Genomic DNA, 15,643 nt, shown 5'->3' with positions numbered 1-15,643 from the left:
ACCCTCCTGCTCCCTTGTCCCTGGATGTGTGCACGGTGGCTCATGTGAGCCACAGCTCCCTCCCCCTGGAAATAAGCCACCTTTCCCCCTGTTCTCACGCAGCCACAACTCTGGGATGGTCCAGCATCTCATTGTGAGGACATGCCCTCGTGGAAACTGCCTGGCATGTCCCACGGAGCTGGACACAACCATTCTGTGGACAGAAGAGTTGTGCAACTGCCAGGTGTGTGCCCTCACAAGGGACCTAGGGGTCCTGTGGGAGAGGAGCTGAGGGTGCTGTGGTCACATAGGGCACCTGGCACTCCTGCCATTTATTTCCCAGATATCAGTTTTTACTGGTTTGTTCCCAATGATCTTTGGTAAATATACAGGAAGCAGGGCTGGCTGTTACCAGGCTTCAGCTGGTCTCTTTGCAAGTGTGTCTTCAGCAGGAATAATTAACCCACTATATATTTCTGCCTTTTCTTCCTAAATCCCTTCAGGAATATCACAGCTCCCAAGGCTGCACAGAGTTTCTGTTAATCCTGTTAACCTTTGGGTTAATTAAGCAAACTGGGATCCTTCATTAGGAGGAATGGCACTAATTGCATATCCAAGAGGGTGAGTTTTGCATGGACCACTGGCTGGCGGAGCAGAAACCTCTGCTGACTTCAGCAAGGGGGCTGGGGAGTTAGAGGGGGCCTGCTTGGGAAAGAAGGTCAAGAAAACCTGTTTCCTCACCGATGCTGGAGCAGCTGGTGTTTGCTGGAAGGGGAATGTGCACAGGAGGCATGGGGGGCAGTGACACTGTCCTGCAGACCTGCTGTGCAAGGCAGAGAGAGTCAAGCTGCTGGTACCTGGCTGTTGAGCTGACATTAGTTTCCAATCTAAGAATGTAAATCTGTAATGGTATGGCACAGTAAGCAGCTCTGACAAGAGGTCACAGTCTGCAGCTGGGCTTAGTGCTCCCAGCCAGGAAGAGCGGCTTAGGGTCGACAGAGAGCTCTTTGTTTGCCCTGTGCAGTTTAGAAATTAGGCAATACTTAGAAGCAATGCTTAGAAGCAAATATTGGTTCAAACAACATCAGCTCCAATTCTCCAGTGGCCAGTTCGGCTCATCCCGGGTAGAAAACAGCATTTTGCAACACAGTTAAAACCTGACACCAAGTATTTGTCCTAACCAGCAGGGAAACGGGTTTGTTGCATTTTGCTGAAAAATAAACCAAGGACAGTGACTCTGGAGTTGGAGCACAGCCCCAGTATTGACCCATGACTCCAAACAGGGGCTGAAAGCCTGTTTCTGGAAAGCCAGCCACAGCTCTCCAGGTATCTGTCAGGCCTTGGGAGCCACGGGGAATGCCAAGCTGGTCCCAGTCCATCATCAGCCAAGGCCACACTCTCAGAGCTGGCACTCCCACACTGTGGCTTACAGCTGCTGCAAGCCCTGTGCTGGCCTGGGCTCCAGGGGACAAGTGACTCCCTCTTCCTGGAGAGACTTGGCATCGGGCAGGAGGGCTGGGATTTCCCCCAGGTTCTTGCAATGGCCAGGTAAAACACCTGTGCAGAAGCCCCTTGACTTCCTCCTGCTCCTCCTGGGTACCTGAACACTGAATTACAGAATGGTTTGGCTTTGAAAGGACCTTAAAGCTCATCTTTTTCCAAACCCCTGCCATGGGCAGGGACACCTTCCACTAGCCCACATTGCTCCAAGCCCTGTCTAATCTGGCCTTAGACACTTCCAAGGATGGGGCAGCCACAGTTTCTCTGGGTAACCTGTGCCAGGGCCTCCCCACCCTCACAGGGAAAAATTTCAGTGCTTTTTCTCCTCAGCCTCCTAAGATGAGCCGGGTCTTCATTACACAACTGGCAGCCTGGTAACCCCTGGGAATAGCAGCATTAACTCCAAAGGCCTCTACTGCTGGATACGGACACTTTTATGGGAATAACTGCTCCAAAGAGTTGGGTGAGATGCCTGTGCTGGCTTGATGCCTTAATCACAGCTTTCCCTCTCCCTGGTTGATGTTTTCCACATGCACACACACAACTAGAGCTCGGCTCCAGCCTCCATTCAGCTGCACTGGCTCCAGGATGAGCTCACTGTGACAAAGCCAAGCCCTCTCCCACATGGCCATGCCAGCTCTAACTTTATCCCAGCCCAGCTACAACAAACGTTCTTTCCTTAGGACACAACCAAAACTCCAGTCCAGCCTTGTCTCAACCACAAACCACAGTGCACACATGGGCTTTGCAGTAATGAGGGAGATGTGGAAATAAGCAGTATTATTTTACCTTCTGTTTTACTTGGTGTTGTTCTTTCCCCGGGGTTCAGCTGTGTTTATACATCACCAATGACCCGTGGTTGGGCAGAGGGTGTGCTAATTTGTATTTCTTCATCAGCCATGTAATTTTTAGCAGCATCCTCTTTTGGAAAACAGAACAGCAGGGATGTGTAGTGTTGCAATGCAACGAACTTGGGATGTGTAACAATAATTCCGGTCGTTTCATGAAGATGGGCACTACAGAAGGGTTGGTGCTTTCTGGATAACAGGGACAAAGTCTGAAGGGCATCGACTTAGCTCTGTCCTTTCTGGTAAAGAATTTCCATTGTTACTAAGAATTGGCCCTTGCTGATCAATCTCAGCTTAGTCACCAGATACATGTATTTGGGCATGGGAGGAGCCCTCTCCAGCGAGGTATGGATGTGACCAGAGCTTTCAGAGAGGAGTCTGTGAGTATTTAGTGAGAGAGAGGACCCACCATGTAACTAAACATGCATTTTCTAACACAAAATTTGGCAAAGCAGCTGTCTGATAGATGTTCAGGGGAGGAAGTTGATTGCACCACGAAGTTTGTCCCTCCTGGACTCCAAAAGGAAGGCCTTTTGCAGCTGGAGGCCGTACAGAATACTTTGCCTTTTCCATCCAAGGCTTCCCTTGGTGGGAGCAGCGGAGGCCTGTTGGGTCCTTTGGGTCCTTTGGAGATCAAGGTCTGAGCCTTCAGCTCAGGTGGCCTATAAGACACATCACCAACCTGCTGTGCTTCTGCCATGGGGTATTTCCAAGGCAAGCTGTGTGTTGGAAGAGTTTCTTCTCCACAGGCTGGAGCAGCAGATCTTGGCCACAGGAGGCAAAGCCACCAAAGGAGCAGCCACCAGATGGGTGCACACCCAGGAGGAGAATGGAATCCATCCTGGAGAAAGGTAGGATTTGATAGCACTAAAAGGACACCTAGAAGCAGCTCTGTAGGTGGCTGGTGCCATTCCAGATGACCAGTGACATTTGGAATTCTAGGAAGTAAAGAACAAGAGGCAAACCTTGTAATCCAAGCCTCTTCCTTCGTTCCTGGATTTGCCCCGATGCCATCTGGGAGAGCAAGGGGAAGAGATGTGGAGTGAAAACCACCCATCACATCAGCACAGTGTGCACTGGGATGCAGGTGAGATTTGAGAAGGGAGGCAGGACTAGTGGGTGGTCCATGTAAAAAGGTCTGGGAACCATGTGCAACAGGCAAGATAGTTTGGGCTCTTCCAGAAACTGTTGTTGTTTGAATGGATCCTTTATGTTTTCCAAGCTTTCTTCTTTATCTTTTTCCTTCATCTGTCATGTGGCACAAATACTTTTATCCTGTCTGGATAGTGCTGTAGCTGCTTAGCTTGTGGAGTCAAGAGGTCCAAAGATTTTCACCATTATGTGCCCAGATATCTTTGATGTTTCAGAGGCACTGCAATTTCTTGGCTCTCTCAGGACATTTGTTAGCAGAAGCATTTTGGAACAAATCAGCAACAAATTATGGAAGAACTGTGTGGGACAGCTTTCTCAAGTATGGAAGAACTCGTGCCTCTTCCCACAGATGGGAATGTTGCTAAGGCTACCCTGAGTGAGAAAGGGATTGGTGAGACCCACAGGAAGCTGGGGATGGATTTCAGTGGCATCTGCCAGTCTCAGCGGAGGACGACCTTGGAAGGCCACAGCTTGATGGAGTAAATATGGACAGCAGATCTCTTAAAAGGGAAGACAGGCCTGAGGTGGGAGAAAGTCAATCCCCCCAAAGGTGCAGTGTGTTTGGAGTTGTTCTGGACACAAGAAGTGCTGCTCTTCTGGGAAAGCAGGGGATGAAGGAATGAGAAATAGGAACTACCCATGCTGAGGGAACTGCTACAGATGATGTGGAATAACCAGTGTCCATGAGCACCTCTCACTCAGGCACAGGCAGGGCAGGCTCCCGGTGCCATGGTAGGGGTGGTCATTGGCTGAGGGTCTCCAGCAGTCCCCTTTTCTGGGTCACCTTGTAGAGCCGTATCCCTGACCTCACACTGGGCTCCCACCTGTGCTGAAGCCACTCTGGCCACCACCACCCATCTGCAGCTCCCTTTGCCCTGGGCCTGCTGGGAGGAGGGAAGGAGAGACAACCTAGCCATGTAAGAGGGTGAAGGCTACGGGGGAGGAGGGACCTGTGCAGGGAATCCAGGAGATCCTCTCTCCAAGGGAGGGCAGTGCTCTTGAGACCAAGCCTGGGAGCTGGACCTCCCTGCTGAGCCTCCAACAGCACTCTTGTAGCTTGTGTTGGGTGGGCACCGTGGGTGGACCAGCCCTAGAAGTTGTCTAGAGGGCTGGTGCGGTCCAGGAACTCTCAGGTTGTGTGCCCAAGTCAATCTGAGGCTGGTCCTGCACCTTGCAGCAGAGATGGGGACACTGAAGCTGGGATAGCATCACGAAGGCTGACCTTCATCAACCAAACCATGCCCCACTGGTCCTGGCTGCAGGGGCATAGGTCAGGAGCGACACAATTGGATGGAGAGAGTTTGCAGAGGAAGGGGGAGGAGGGTGACTGCTAATCTCAGCATTTCTTCCCAGGTTCATCCCCAAAACTTATCAAGGTGCAGTGTGACGCTTCCTTCTGGCTGCAGGGCACTTATCGAGCTGTCTGGTCACTGCTGTTGGCTTTCTTTGCCTGTGCAAGGAGCCAGATCATGTGTAGGAATCATTTACTGCCTTTCAACCCCTCTGCCATTGCCAAGAGTGTGCAAGGGAACAGGCAGGCACTCGATGCTTTGAGCCAAAGGGCCGTGGACACCACAGCAGCAGTTACTGGCAAACACACAAAACCCAGGGCTGGATCCAATAGGGACTTTCTGAGATTAGTTCTGGACAAGGCAGGGGGTGGGCAACACAAAGAAAATAGCCCCTCCTGTGGTGTTTCAGCCCTGAGGGGAATTCAAATGTCACATCTTGGGAATTTTCCATCCGAAGCCCCTTGTAAAATTCAAAGCACTTTGCCTCTGATTCCTGCCAGCGGAAGGGTTCAGTGCCAAAGTGAAAGGCTTCCTAAAAATGGGCTGATCTAGGGAGGGGGGCGATTTAAGAGCTATTGAGAAACAAGGAAGGACAAACAGTGTTAGGTCATTGCTTATGCAAACACAGCCGAGGCTGTTCCTCTATAAAAGAGAGAGAAAGCAGTTCCAGAGCCATCACAGACTTGGAGGGGACAGTCTGTGACCAAGGCTGCTGCTGCCCCTCCTCGGCACCCGACTCCCTGCTCAAGTATGAAACTCCTACTCTCCACTGTGCTGTCCCTCGGGATAGTGGGTAAGTGTCTGCCGAAAGCAGTGCTTGGGGAAAGGAAGTCAAAACCATTGTGGACCCAGGCTTCACCCTAGACAAGGCTTCTTCAGACCCAGGCAGCTGTTAAGTAAAAGCCAGGACATAAAGTGGTGTTGGCTTTGGCTGCTATGGATCTGTCAACGAGGATGTATTTTGAGTATTTTGAGTGTTAGTGATAGCAGCTTTCTCCTTGGGCAGCCCGTGGGGGCTGGGGGGAGGGCTGCAGCTCCCCACAGCGAGCTGCCAGGCAGGGAGAAGGGATGATCGGCACCCATCACCACGGAGGGGACTCCTCAGGAGAGGCTCCACACTCCTGCTGTCACAGGGTGAAGGGAAAAATCATCCTCCAGCCAACAGTTGTGCCAGGAGAGGAGCATGGGCTCAGCCACGGGGGGAGAGACTACTGCAAGACTGGCTGGTACATTTTAACCCACATGTGCTGGGTTAAACCTGAAGATAGTGACACTAAAATTGAGGTTAAATAATGAAAGAGTCCCTTTGCTTCCCCCTCTGCTCCTGCGGGGCTCTGTCCTGCTGCTGCAGCTGCACTTTTCTTGGGTTCCTGTGTGTTTTATGCCAAAATTGTGCTGCTGCAGGGCTGACTCTGCTTGGAGTGATTCTTTCCTCTCTTTCTGCTCACAGCTCTGGCAGGCATGGGCAGGTAGCTGCTGTCTACACCTGACCTGGAAAGGGAAAGAGGGATGCCCTTCTGGGAGTAGGTAGCAGGTCTCTTCTGACCCCCTATAAAGTGTGGTGGGGGTCAATGTCTTCTGGTGGGAATTGCTACCTGTGTCACGGGCATTGGAAAGTCCTTGAGCACCTTTTCTGAGTATTAGCACACAAGGCTGTTTTTTATGGCTTCTCTTTCTCCCCTGAATGAAGGAGCCAAGAGGTTTCCCAGAAGCCCTGCAAGAGTGGCCAAGGCACTCAGGTCCCATTACCCTCCCAATGTCACCAATGCAGCTGGACTGACTCCCTCAGGAGGTCCCCATCCAGCCTCTACCCTGGAAAGGATGGTTGCCAGCATTAGAATAAGGTGACCATGGCCAAGACTTGAAAAACATAAATGATGGCAGCAGAAATTAAGGCTAAAGATTGGTGACCAAATTCAGCACCTCCACTGGGAGGAGGGGAGGCATCTGCTGGTAAGGTTATGGCTCAAAAAGTAGGTTTGCTGGCAGGGTTATGGCTCGAGTACAGAGAAGAAATTTCAGAGGTGAAAGAGAAAAGGGAGAGGGCACACATTAATCTGAGATGTTTGAATGAAATATGCCATGGGGGGTTTGGAGGGAGCGCACTGTGCAAGCGACCTCTCGGTCTGCACAGCCCTGCTGGGAAGGGGCAAAGTTAAGGGTCAGCACAAGCTGGCCACATCCTTGAACTGCAAGTTTCCAGCATTTCTGGGGTTCAGGTTGCTGGAGAAGGTGTGAGTCTGTGTCTACCTGAGGTCTTTGCTGTGCTCTGCTCTCCCAGAACAGCCACGCAGCTGCATTTACTGGTTGAGGGACTCGTAGAAGGACTTTGGTGGTGCTGTGGCATCTCTGTTTGTGGGTGTAGTGGGGGAGGTGAGATATAAAGAGAAAGTTAAATATATCAGATCATCCAGCTGCCAAGGGGGTGAGAGTAGCAGAGTTCTGCATGCAGCCTGGCCAGGTCAGAGCTGCTCTCCCTCTGGGGTTATTTGCAAAGGCCCTGCTTCGGTGTCTGCCTTTGCTCTCCATTTTTGCAAAAGCTTGAGCTTAATTTCTTCTATTGAAGTGTGTGGATTTGTTCTTATCCTGTGGATGTTGCTGTAAGCCCAGGCTGCTTGAATCATGATTGTCCAGGGACAGGAATGATCCTCTCAGACATTTCTGATGGTGCAAGAAAGAAAGGACCTTCCTGCATGGCTCAGGAGGTGTGCAAGGGAGATCCTGCACCTCACCGTCACCCAAGGCTGTGACAGCAGGGTACCAGAGACCTTGTACTCGCAAAGATGCTGTTTCTCTCTGATCAATGCCTGTCCACCCCTCTCAGACTACTTATTTCTGGTTCTTTCTGTAGCTTTCTGTTCTGCTGCGCCCCCAAAGACAAACATCAAGTGGTGCACAATATCCTCAGCAGAAGAGAACAAATGCAATACCCTGAGGGACCACATGCAACAAGACAACTTTGCATTGAGTTGCCTGCAGAAAGCAACGTACCTCGACTGCATAAAAGCCATCTCGGTGAGTGGGCTGCAAATACCTGGGCACTGAGGATGTTTCAGCAGCCTTTGCACCCGGAGATGGAGTTTTCTTTCAGTCACTGGTTGTTACCTGTGACCCTCCTGTAGAGAAGGAGTCATCCACAAGGATCCAGGAGAGACTCTGGGAAGAGTTTTTCCTGCTCTTAGTTAATTGATGAAATCTCTTTGTTGTTTAGAATAATGAAGCAGATGCCATTAGCTTGGATGGAGGTCAAGTTTTTGAGGCAGGCCTTGCCCCCTACAAGCTGAAGCCCATTGCTGCTGAAGTCTATGAACACAGCGAAGGTACATTTTCATGCAGTGTTTTTAAGCCAAGTGGTGGTAACAAACTGAGAATGCAAAGGCCATCCTTTCCATGCAGAGTTCCCATATTATTTCAGTTGAGGGTCCAAAATATTGCCCCTGGACTACAGATCTCAGAGGGGAAGGGGTAGGGGGCAGTTCAGTAAAATGTGGATCATCACCCACAGCCACAGTGTCACTGCAGTGGAAAGGGGTAGAGCCAGTGACCCATTTCTGTTGTTTGCTGCAGTGAAAGTCTCTTATCCCATGACGGGATGGAGAGCACCATGAGCAGAAATCATGGTCCTTCTGAAGCATGGCATTAAAATTGTGCTGGTCCCAGAGATCTTCTGCTTTCAGTGGCCTTGAACCGTGAGGGTAAAACATGGAGCTAGATGGCACAGATAAACTGTGTACCCCCCTGTGCAGTGAGCAAGACAAAAAAAAATCATTGAAGAGGCAACAGTATTATAAGTGGTTGGGGAGGAACACCCAGTTGAGATCACTGAGGCAAGAAGTGTGGGCAATACCCAGGAAAAAAAAAATAGAAGTATAAAAAGTGCTCTGTACCATCCCTTCTGATCGGAGTTAGATCCATGTCTCCATCCCTACTCACTTGCTGTACAATCCTTCATCTCTCCCATCTTTCTCCTGGGAGCCAAACAGTTGCTATTTCCTCACCACATCCAAAGCTGCCAATCTCTTTTGACCTCTGCCCTGGAGTTCAGCCTGTTTGTACACAATGTGCAGGATCAAAGCAAAATGGCAGAGTAGTTCTCAACATGGGAGCTAAGAAAAAGAGATATTAAATGGAAGGCTGAGGTCTCTACCACCCCTAAAACTCAGTCACTGTATCCATGGACTAGGTATAATTTTAAAGATTAAAATTGGACTTTCAGTCTCACAGAGCTTGCGTATATGCTTCAGTGGGCAACAGCATTTGAGAAGAGACTTGCCAGGGGAGATTTGCCAAAAAGACTTGTTGAAGCTCCTTACAAAACTATGGTACATCTAATGTCTGTCCTGTGGCAAGGCACTTTGAGTGTGATAGTATTTTCAGCTCACTTTTTATTAGTTGAAATGCACAGCACTGGTTCAGTATTGGCAGTGTAGCTCATCCCTAAGAAAATGAGAAAACCATAAGCATTCAAACAAATTGCTAGTTATATGGAAGTGCAGCACTTTGTTCCCTGAAATAGGGGGTTTAGTAGGATTTGAAATGTCCCCAAGTCCTGGGGACATTGCTTTATTGCTTTTTTTTCATTGCTTTATTGCTTTTTCCTGCACTGCAGGATCCACCACCAGCTACTATGCCGTGGCCGTCGTGAAGAAGGGGACAGACTTCACAATAAATGAACTGAGGGGAAAGACCTCCTGCCACACAGGCCTGGGCAGGTCTGCTGGCTGGAACATCCCGATTGGGATCCTCATCCACCGGGGAGACATTGAGTGGGATGGCAAAGACTCGGGCTCCATTGAACAAGGTGAAGTGGCAGGGGCGGATCGACGGTGGGAGTCAAGGCAGGGGTGGTGGTACAGTGAAAGAGATGTTGCCCAATGTTCTGGGGGGGTCCAGAGATGGCTCACAGGGCACTGGCATTCCTTGTGCATCCCCTCCCTTCCCATCCTTCTAAAAGTGAATTTCTGACTCACTATTGCTCGTTTCTCACCCACAGCCGTGGCCAATTTTTTCTCTGCCAGCTGCGTCCCCGGTGCCACCACTGAACCCAAACTGTACCGTCAGTGCAAGGGGGACTCCAAAACCAAAATGTCCCGCACGGGACCTTATTCTGGATATTCTGGAGCTTTTCAGTGAGTGAGAGTTATTTGTCCTTTGGGGAAATATTCTAGCTCTGACACGTGGAAGTTTTCATTAAACCAGGGAGGGCCATGCTGTATTCGGGGGTCCTGAGAGGACTGAATTACTTCTCTGCCATTATCATTTCTTCCCTGCCAGCATAGCTTTTTTTTTTTTTTGGGAAAACCACTTCTCTATGGCTGCTGTTTGTGCCAAAAATAATTTGCTGAAACAGGAGATAGAGAGCCACAGTGTCTATTTTTCTAACCTCTCTTCTGTTCCTCCCCCCTGCAGCTGTCTGAAAGAAGGAAAAGGAGACGTGGCTTTTGTGAAACACACAACTGTTCAAGGTAAGCCTGCAAGATCTCTTGTTTCTCCTCTTTCTAGTCCAATATCTCGCTGCCACTCCATCCTGCAATTCGCCTACACTGTGCAGCTTTCATTCCTCCCCATGTTGGCCCAAAACCTCTTCTTTCATCTCTTGAAACATGTTTTGTGCATTCTGGACTAAGCCATCCTTGTTATTGAGAAACAGGATTACGGTGGGTCCACTTTTTCTTCTCTGAGGTTCTTCTTTGTATATGGAAAACCTGTTTAGTGCCGTATCTCAGAGCCAGCTGTAATGTGAGCAATTGAGCAGGTCACCCATCCCTCTGGGAGGGATTTTGGAGGGAATTCACCCACAGTCAGAGTTCACTGACTCTGTACTTCTTGGAGATGGAGGATGGCCTTGCATGTCCAGGACCTGCAGTGAGCTCAGTGGAGGGTCACCAAGGCTGTCATGGGGCAGGGACAACTGTCCTGCAAGGAGATGCTCTGTGGGGGGAACTTGGTCAGCCTGGGGACCAGATACAAGGGGAATTTTTTTCCCCTTGAGGACAAGAAAATAATGGGATAGTTTTCCCAGGACAGCTGTGCATTCTCCATCCTTGAAGGGTTTCAAGATCCATCTGGAGCAACCTGGTCTGCCCCTGCCTTGAGCAGGAGCTTGGACCAGAGGTCCCTTCCCACCTGAATTCTCTTGTAACCTTGTGACCTCAGTCCTGGGCTTTTTCTTCAGCCTTGACCTTAGTTACCTAATGGTCTTCACAGACCAGGTGCAGCTCCTGACCTGTTTAATCCATTTGTATGCTGTTTGTAAACCTATTTGTATCCATTTGCACATAAATCCTCTTACTGTTGGATTAGTCATGACAGAGGCAGAGACGATCTCTCCTCCTCAGGCATTTCTTTTGTACAACCACCGTGACCCCAGTCCCACTGCAACCTGTCTCCTGCAAAGAATTCTCCCCTGAGCTCCAGCAGAAACAAATTAATTACAAAGCTTCCCTAGACGGGATTTTTTGGTCTATTTTCATGGTGATGCAACTCATGGTTCCTCCCTTCCTCCAGAAAATGCCCCGAATGAGAAGGAGGAGTACGAGCTTCTGTGTCTGGATGGCACCCGCCAGCCCGTGGACAACTACAAAGCCTGTCACTGGGCCAGGGTTCCTGCCCACGCCGTGATGGCTCGAGATGACAACAAGGTCAATGACATCTGGAACTTCCTCTCCAAAGCACAGGTATCATTGTTCTCTCCTTTCCTTCCCACAGCATCCCCTCTTCTCTCCTCTGGCTTTGGTTGCTCTCTCCAGCTTTCCAAGAGTTTTGGTTATGGTCATATGCTGATTATTTTTCCCCTGTGGCAGGAAAAATTTGGCGTGGGCACAACCAGCACCTTCCACCTCTTTGGGCCACCTGGCAAGAAGGACCCAGCCCTCAAAGACTTGCTTTTCAAAGATTCTGCAGTTCAGCTGAAGCGAATCCCATCACTGATGGATACCCAGCTCTACCTGGGCTTTGACTATTATGGTGCCATCCAGAGCCTTCAGAAAGGTAGGCAGGGCATGAAACACCAAAGTCCTGTCAGTGTGTGGAAGTACTGGCATTGGCAAATATGTCTGGGCAAAAGGAACACGATTTTTTCAGACACAGGTTTATCATCTGCAAAATATTTCCCATGTAATCACATAATCTTCACAAACATCACTTACAAAAGGAATTTGTTGAGTCCAAACCCAAAATAACATCATCACCACTGTGACAAAGACAGAAAATTTGCACACACTCCATACAAGTTATGAGAGATTGGGCATGGTCAAAACTGCTTCTCAGAAAAGCCACTGCTGGATGCAAAAAGAGGGAAGAACCTGGAACACCAGGTCCAGCACTGGACACTTGAGGGAAACAGCTAGACTCACCAAGCATTTACTGATGGCTTTCTGAAAGTCAAACACCCCACAAGTGTATCTCTGAAACTCACTCAGAATGAATAGTACAATTAAAAGTACCTCACTTCTGTGAAGTGGCATTTATGGACTTCACATAACATCAGATTATTCAAATGCTGTTTCACAGAGGCATAACTAGGTTGTAATTACCCAGCTCAGTCTGGTCTTAGTCTCATGGTTGTCTGGGCTGTGAGGAGTGGAGAAATGTGAGATATATTATAGGCAGCAATACCAAGTATTATTAACACATGGGGGTTTAGTGGTCATGCTGTTTTAGCTAACAGAAATCTGCCTGAGTGGCCTGTGTTATGCAGAAATTCGCCTTTCAGATCTGTAAGTTGGTTTTTGAGCATCCTTCAGCTTACGAATCACCCTTTCTCCTCATGCCAGCTCATTAGACAGGAACATCTTGCCCCAGCAGCAGCAGGTCGGTGTGTACAGGCGTTTTCATGGCCGAGTCCCACGGACTTCCCACCCAGGAAGTGGCCCATTTGCTCCATAGGGCTCTGGGCTTATCCTGGTTTTCCCCTGGCTTTCCAGACCGCCTGACCCCCAGCCGCAGAGGGAACAAGACCCAGTGGTGTGCGATAGGCAGGGATGAGAAGAAGAAGTGTGACGTCTGGAGCGTGATGAGCAACGGGGAGGTGGAGTGCATCGTGGCAGAAGACACCAAGGAATGCATCATGAAGATCATGGTATGGCTTTTTTTTCTCCTTTTCTTCTCACTGTGAACTCTCCAGCTGCTTCTTTTACAGTCTGATCTCTGAAAAGCCCTGGCCTGGGGACACACAGTGTTCCATTACTGTTGCAGAAAGGTGAAGCAGACGCCATCAGCCTGGACGGAGGCTTTGTCTACACTGCCGGCATGTGTGGCTTGGTGCCAGTGGTGGCAGAGAGCTATGAGGGTAAGCACAGCCCCTTCTGTCCCTCAGAGCTCAGGTGGTGGGGAATGGGCCGGTGCCAAAGCGCTGGGTTTATTCAGGAGTCTAGAATGCAGATTCAGTGCTGTCCTGCAGAAAATACATGAGGCAACTCTGCTCAGCACTCATCTCGTCTTTCCATGAGGTGGGAGGAGAGCAGGCATGGATAGCTGAGAACATGGCAACCTCCAACTCCTCTCTTCTTTGTTTTAGTTCTGTTCACATCCTGTCCCGACCCTTTAGTACTGGTCTCAGTAAAACCAGTTGTTTTAGCTCAGAGGAGCAGCTGGAGGCCGTGCTTTTGTTCTTTTGATGCACAAGGCATTCCTGAAAGAGTCACTTCTAGAATGAAGTTTCTCCAGAAATTAGTGAGCTTGATCCTATTTTTGGCTTTGAGTTCTCTTCTGCTCAGTATCTTCTTCTTTTCCTCTCCCACAGAGAACCACTGCAGTGAATCGGAAGAAGAACCAGGTAATTACTGCCAACAGAGGGACAGAAAACAGTCCTGAGGGATATAAGCAGTAAAATATATGCAGGCATGAGTGGAAAACAAATGGCCTGTCTCCACACAAAGAGCCACGGTGTCCAATGTAGATATTAAAATTTTGGGAGTCAGGTTTAACAGTCTGGGTCTGCAGGGAGATACCAAGGCAAAGCAAACATAACAGCAGAGATTTGCGTGGTCACATCACAGCAGCATCAGGGCTTGAACAGGGAAAGAGGGCCTGGGCTGTAGCATTAGGGAATTTAGGGAATTGTTCTTTCTGGGAATGGGAAGGGGGAGAGGAGGGAAGGTTTTTGTCCTTTGCTAAAGAGAGAATAAGAAATCAAGAGGGGATAAGAAATCCTCATTTATGTCTTGCTGCAGCCTTCTTGCTTACTCAAGAGTCGGGGTAGGCAGGGAAATGTCAGGGATAATAATTTCCCAGAAGCATGGTGGAAGTAGATGCATCACATCTACAAACACTTCCATTGTTGCTGCCCGGCCAACAATGTATAAGTGCAAAGTATTTCTGTTTACTGTTCATATATGCCCATTTCCAAGAGAAGCCATTGGCCTCCTTAGGGATTACGGTGGGATCCTTGGGTCAGGCCTTAATTCTCCTCTATTTTATTCTCTGAAAGCAACCTACTTTGCTGTGGCTGTTGTGAAGAAATCTGACAGAGATATCACATGGAACAACCTGCAGGGTAAGAAGTCGTGCCACACCGCCGTGGGGAGAACTGCCGGCTGGAACATCCCCATGGGCCTGATTCACAACAGGACAGGGAACTGCAACTTCGGTGAGTCCAGTTTGGCACCCATTTCTTCCAGCTAGGAATCTGCTCACAAAAATGTTTTCCCTTCCTTCATGTGCTCTTCAAAGTTTCTCGTGCCTCAAAGATTCCTGCTTGGAGGTGGAAAATGGGAAAGGCTCTGTTTTTTAAGGTTTCACTGAGCAAAATTTTAGGCTCTTGGTGGCTGCTTCAGATTAAGATACAGCACATCAGGTGCCTTGGGGGGCTTTGCTTTCTATTCACATATCTCCCCTTCCCTTTGCAGCAGCCCAACCAAGAGGTATTCCCAAAAATGGAATATGGGCTGCCCTGGTGCTTGTGTAGGGTGTGGAGTGGGGCTAAAGGATGAAACTCGGGAGGGAGAGGGAGGGCTGAGAACAGGGGACAGAGGCTGATTTCATTCAAGAAACTTAAAGGGACTGATCTGACTGCCTGAGAATTCATTGAGAATTATGGTCCAACAAAAATAATTTGGAAATGTTATCGACCAAGGCAAAGTAAACACAATTATTATACAGAAATCTCTAACCAAAAAAAAGGTATTAGTGTGAGTAAGTTTTATTCTCAGCCTCTCCATCCTTCTGCCTGCCTCTCTCACTGTCCCTTCTCCCCCCAGAGCTCTGGCATTGCTGCCAAGTGCAGCTCTACCGACCCATAAAGGCCGTGCAGGCTCAGGCTGGCTCTGTGAGAGTAGGGAAAGGTTTGCAGGGAAAACATTCTTTTTACACCAAGGTAGTGCCTATTGCACTTAAGCCTTAGGCCCTGCTTCCTTGTAGAATCACAGAATCACAGAATGATTTGAGTTGGAAGAGACCTTAAAGCACATCCAGTCCCACCCCCTGCCATGGGCAGGGACACTTTCCACGAGCCCAGGTTGCTCCAAGCCCCGTCCAACCTGGCCTTGGACACTTCCAGGGCTGGGGCAGCCACAGCTGCTCTGGGCAACAATAACAATAATTATCAATAATAACAAGACACAAGTTTCACAGTGAAAACCAGATGCATGTGATTTCCATCTCCCCATTGACCAGTAACACAAAGTCAGGGCATTTAACTCAGGTTATTAAAACAAAAACTAACTTTCCAGGAGAGGAAAAGTGAATTTTTCCCTATTCCTGCCTTCAGATGAATACTTCAGCCAGGGCTGTGCTCCCGGATCTCCTCCCACCTCCCGCCTCTGCCAGCTCTGCAAGGGCTCTGGGGGGGTCCCTCCGGAGAAGTGCGTCGCCAGCAGCCACGAGCAGTACTATGGATACACTGGAGCTTTGCGGTGAGTGCTGGGAACACTC

General features: G+C 49.3%; 1 protein-coding gene across 1 annotated transcript in view; it reads left to right on the top strand.

Moving 5' to 3' along the window:
- The first annotated feature begins 5,224 nt into the window (after positions 1 to 5,224).
- The window catches only part of TF (transferrin), a 16,704-nt gene continuing 6,285 nt past the window's right edge, over positions 5,225 to 15,643 (top strand). The window contains exons 1-13 of the mRNA XM_008919601.4: positions 5,225 to 5,564; positions 7,623 to 7,786; positions 7,983 to 8,091; positions 9,381 to 9,572; positions 9,765 to 9,900; positions 10,181 to 10,236; positions 11,279 to 11,448; positions 11,575 to 11,761; positions 12,697 to 12,851; positions 12,968 to 13,061; positions 13,515 to 13,547; positions 14,202 to 14,360; positions 15,480 to 15,624. Coding sequence (XP_008917849.1) covers positions 5,522 to 5,564; positions 7,623 to 7,786; positions 7,983 to 8,091; positions 9,381 to 9,572; positions 9,765 to 9,900; positions 10,181 to 10,236; positions 11,279 to 11,448; positions 11,575 to 11,761; positions 12,697 to 12,851; positions 12,968 to 13,061; positions 13,515 to 13,547; positions 14,202 to 14,360; positions 15,480 to 15,624 — 1,643 coding nt within the window. The 5' untranslated portion in view covers positions 5,225 to 5,521. The remainder of the gene's footprint in view (positions 5,565 to 7,622; positions 7,787 to 7,982; positions 8,092 to 9,380; positions 9,573 to 9,764; positions 9,901 to 10,180; positions 10,237 to 11,278; positions 11,449 to 11,574; positions 11,762 to 12,696; positions 12,852 to 12,967; positions 13,062 to 13,514; positions 13,548 to 14,201; positions 14,361 to 15,479; positions 15,625 to 15,643) is intronic.

Source organism: Manacus vitellinus, unplaced genomic scaffold (genome assembly GCF_001715985.3).
Source record: "Manacus vitellinus isolate BGI_N305 unplaced genomic scaffold, ASM171598v3 scaffold_49_pilon, whole genome shotgun sequence".
In the NCBI taxonomy this organism is placed as follows: domain Eukaryota; kingdom Metazoa; phylum Chordata; class Aves; order Passeriformes; family Pipridae; genus Manacus; species Manacus vitellinus.
Note: the sequence above shows the minus strand (reverse complement) of the source record. Positions and strands in the feature narration are given on the sequence as shown.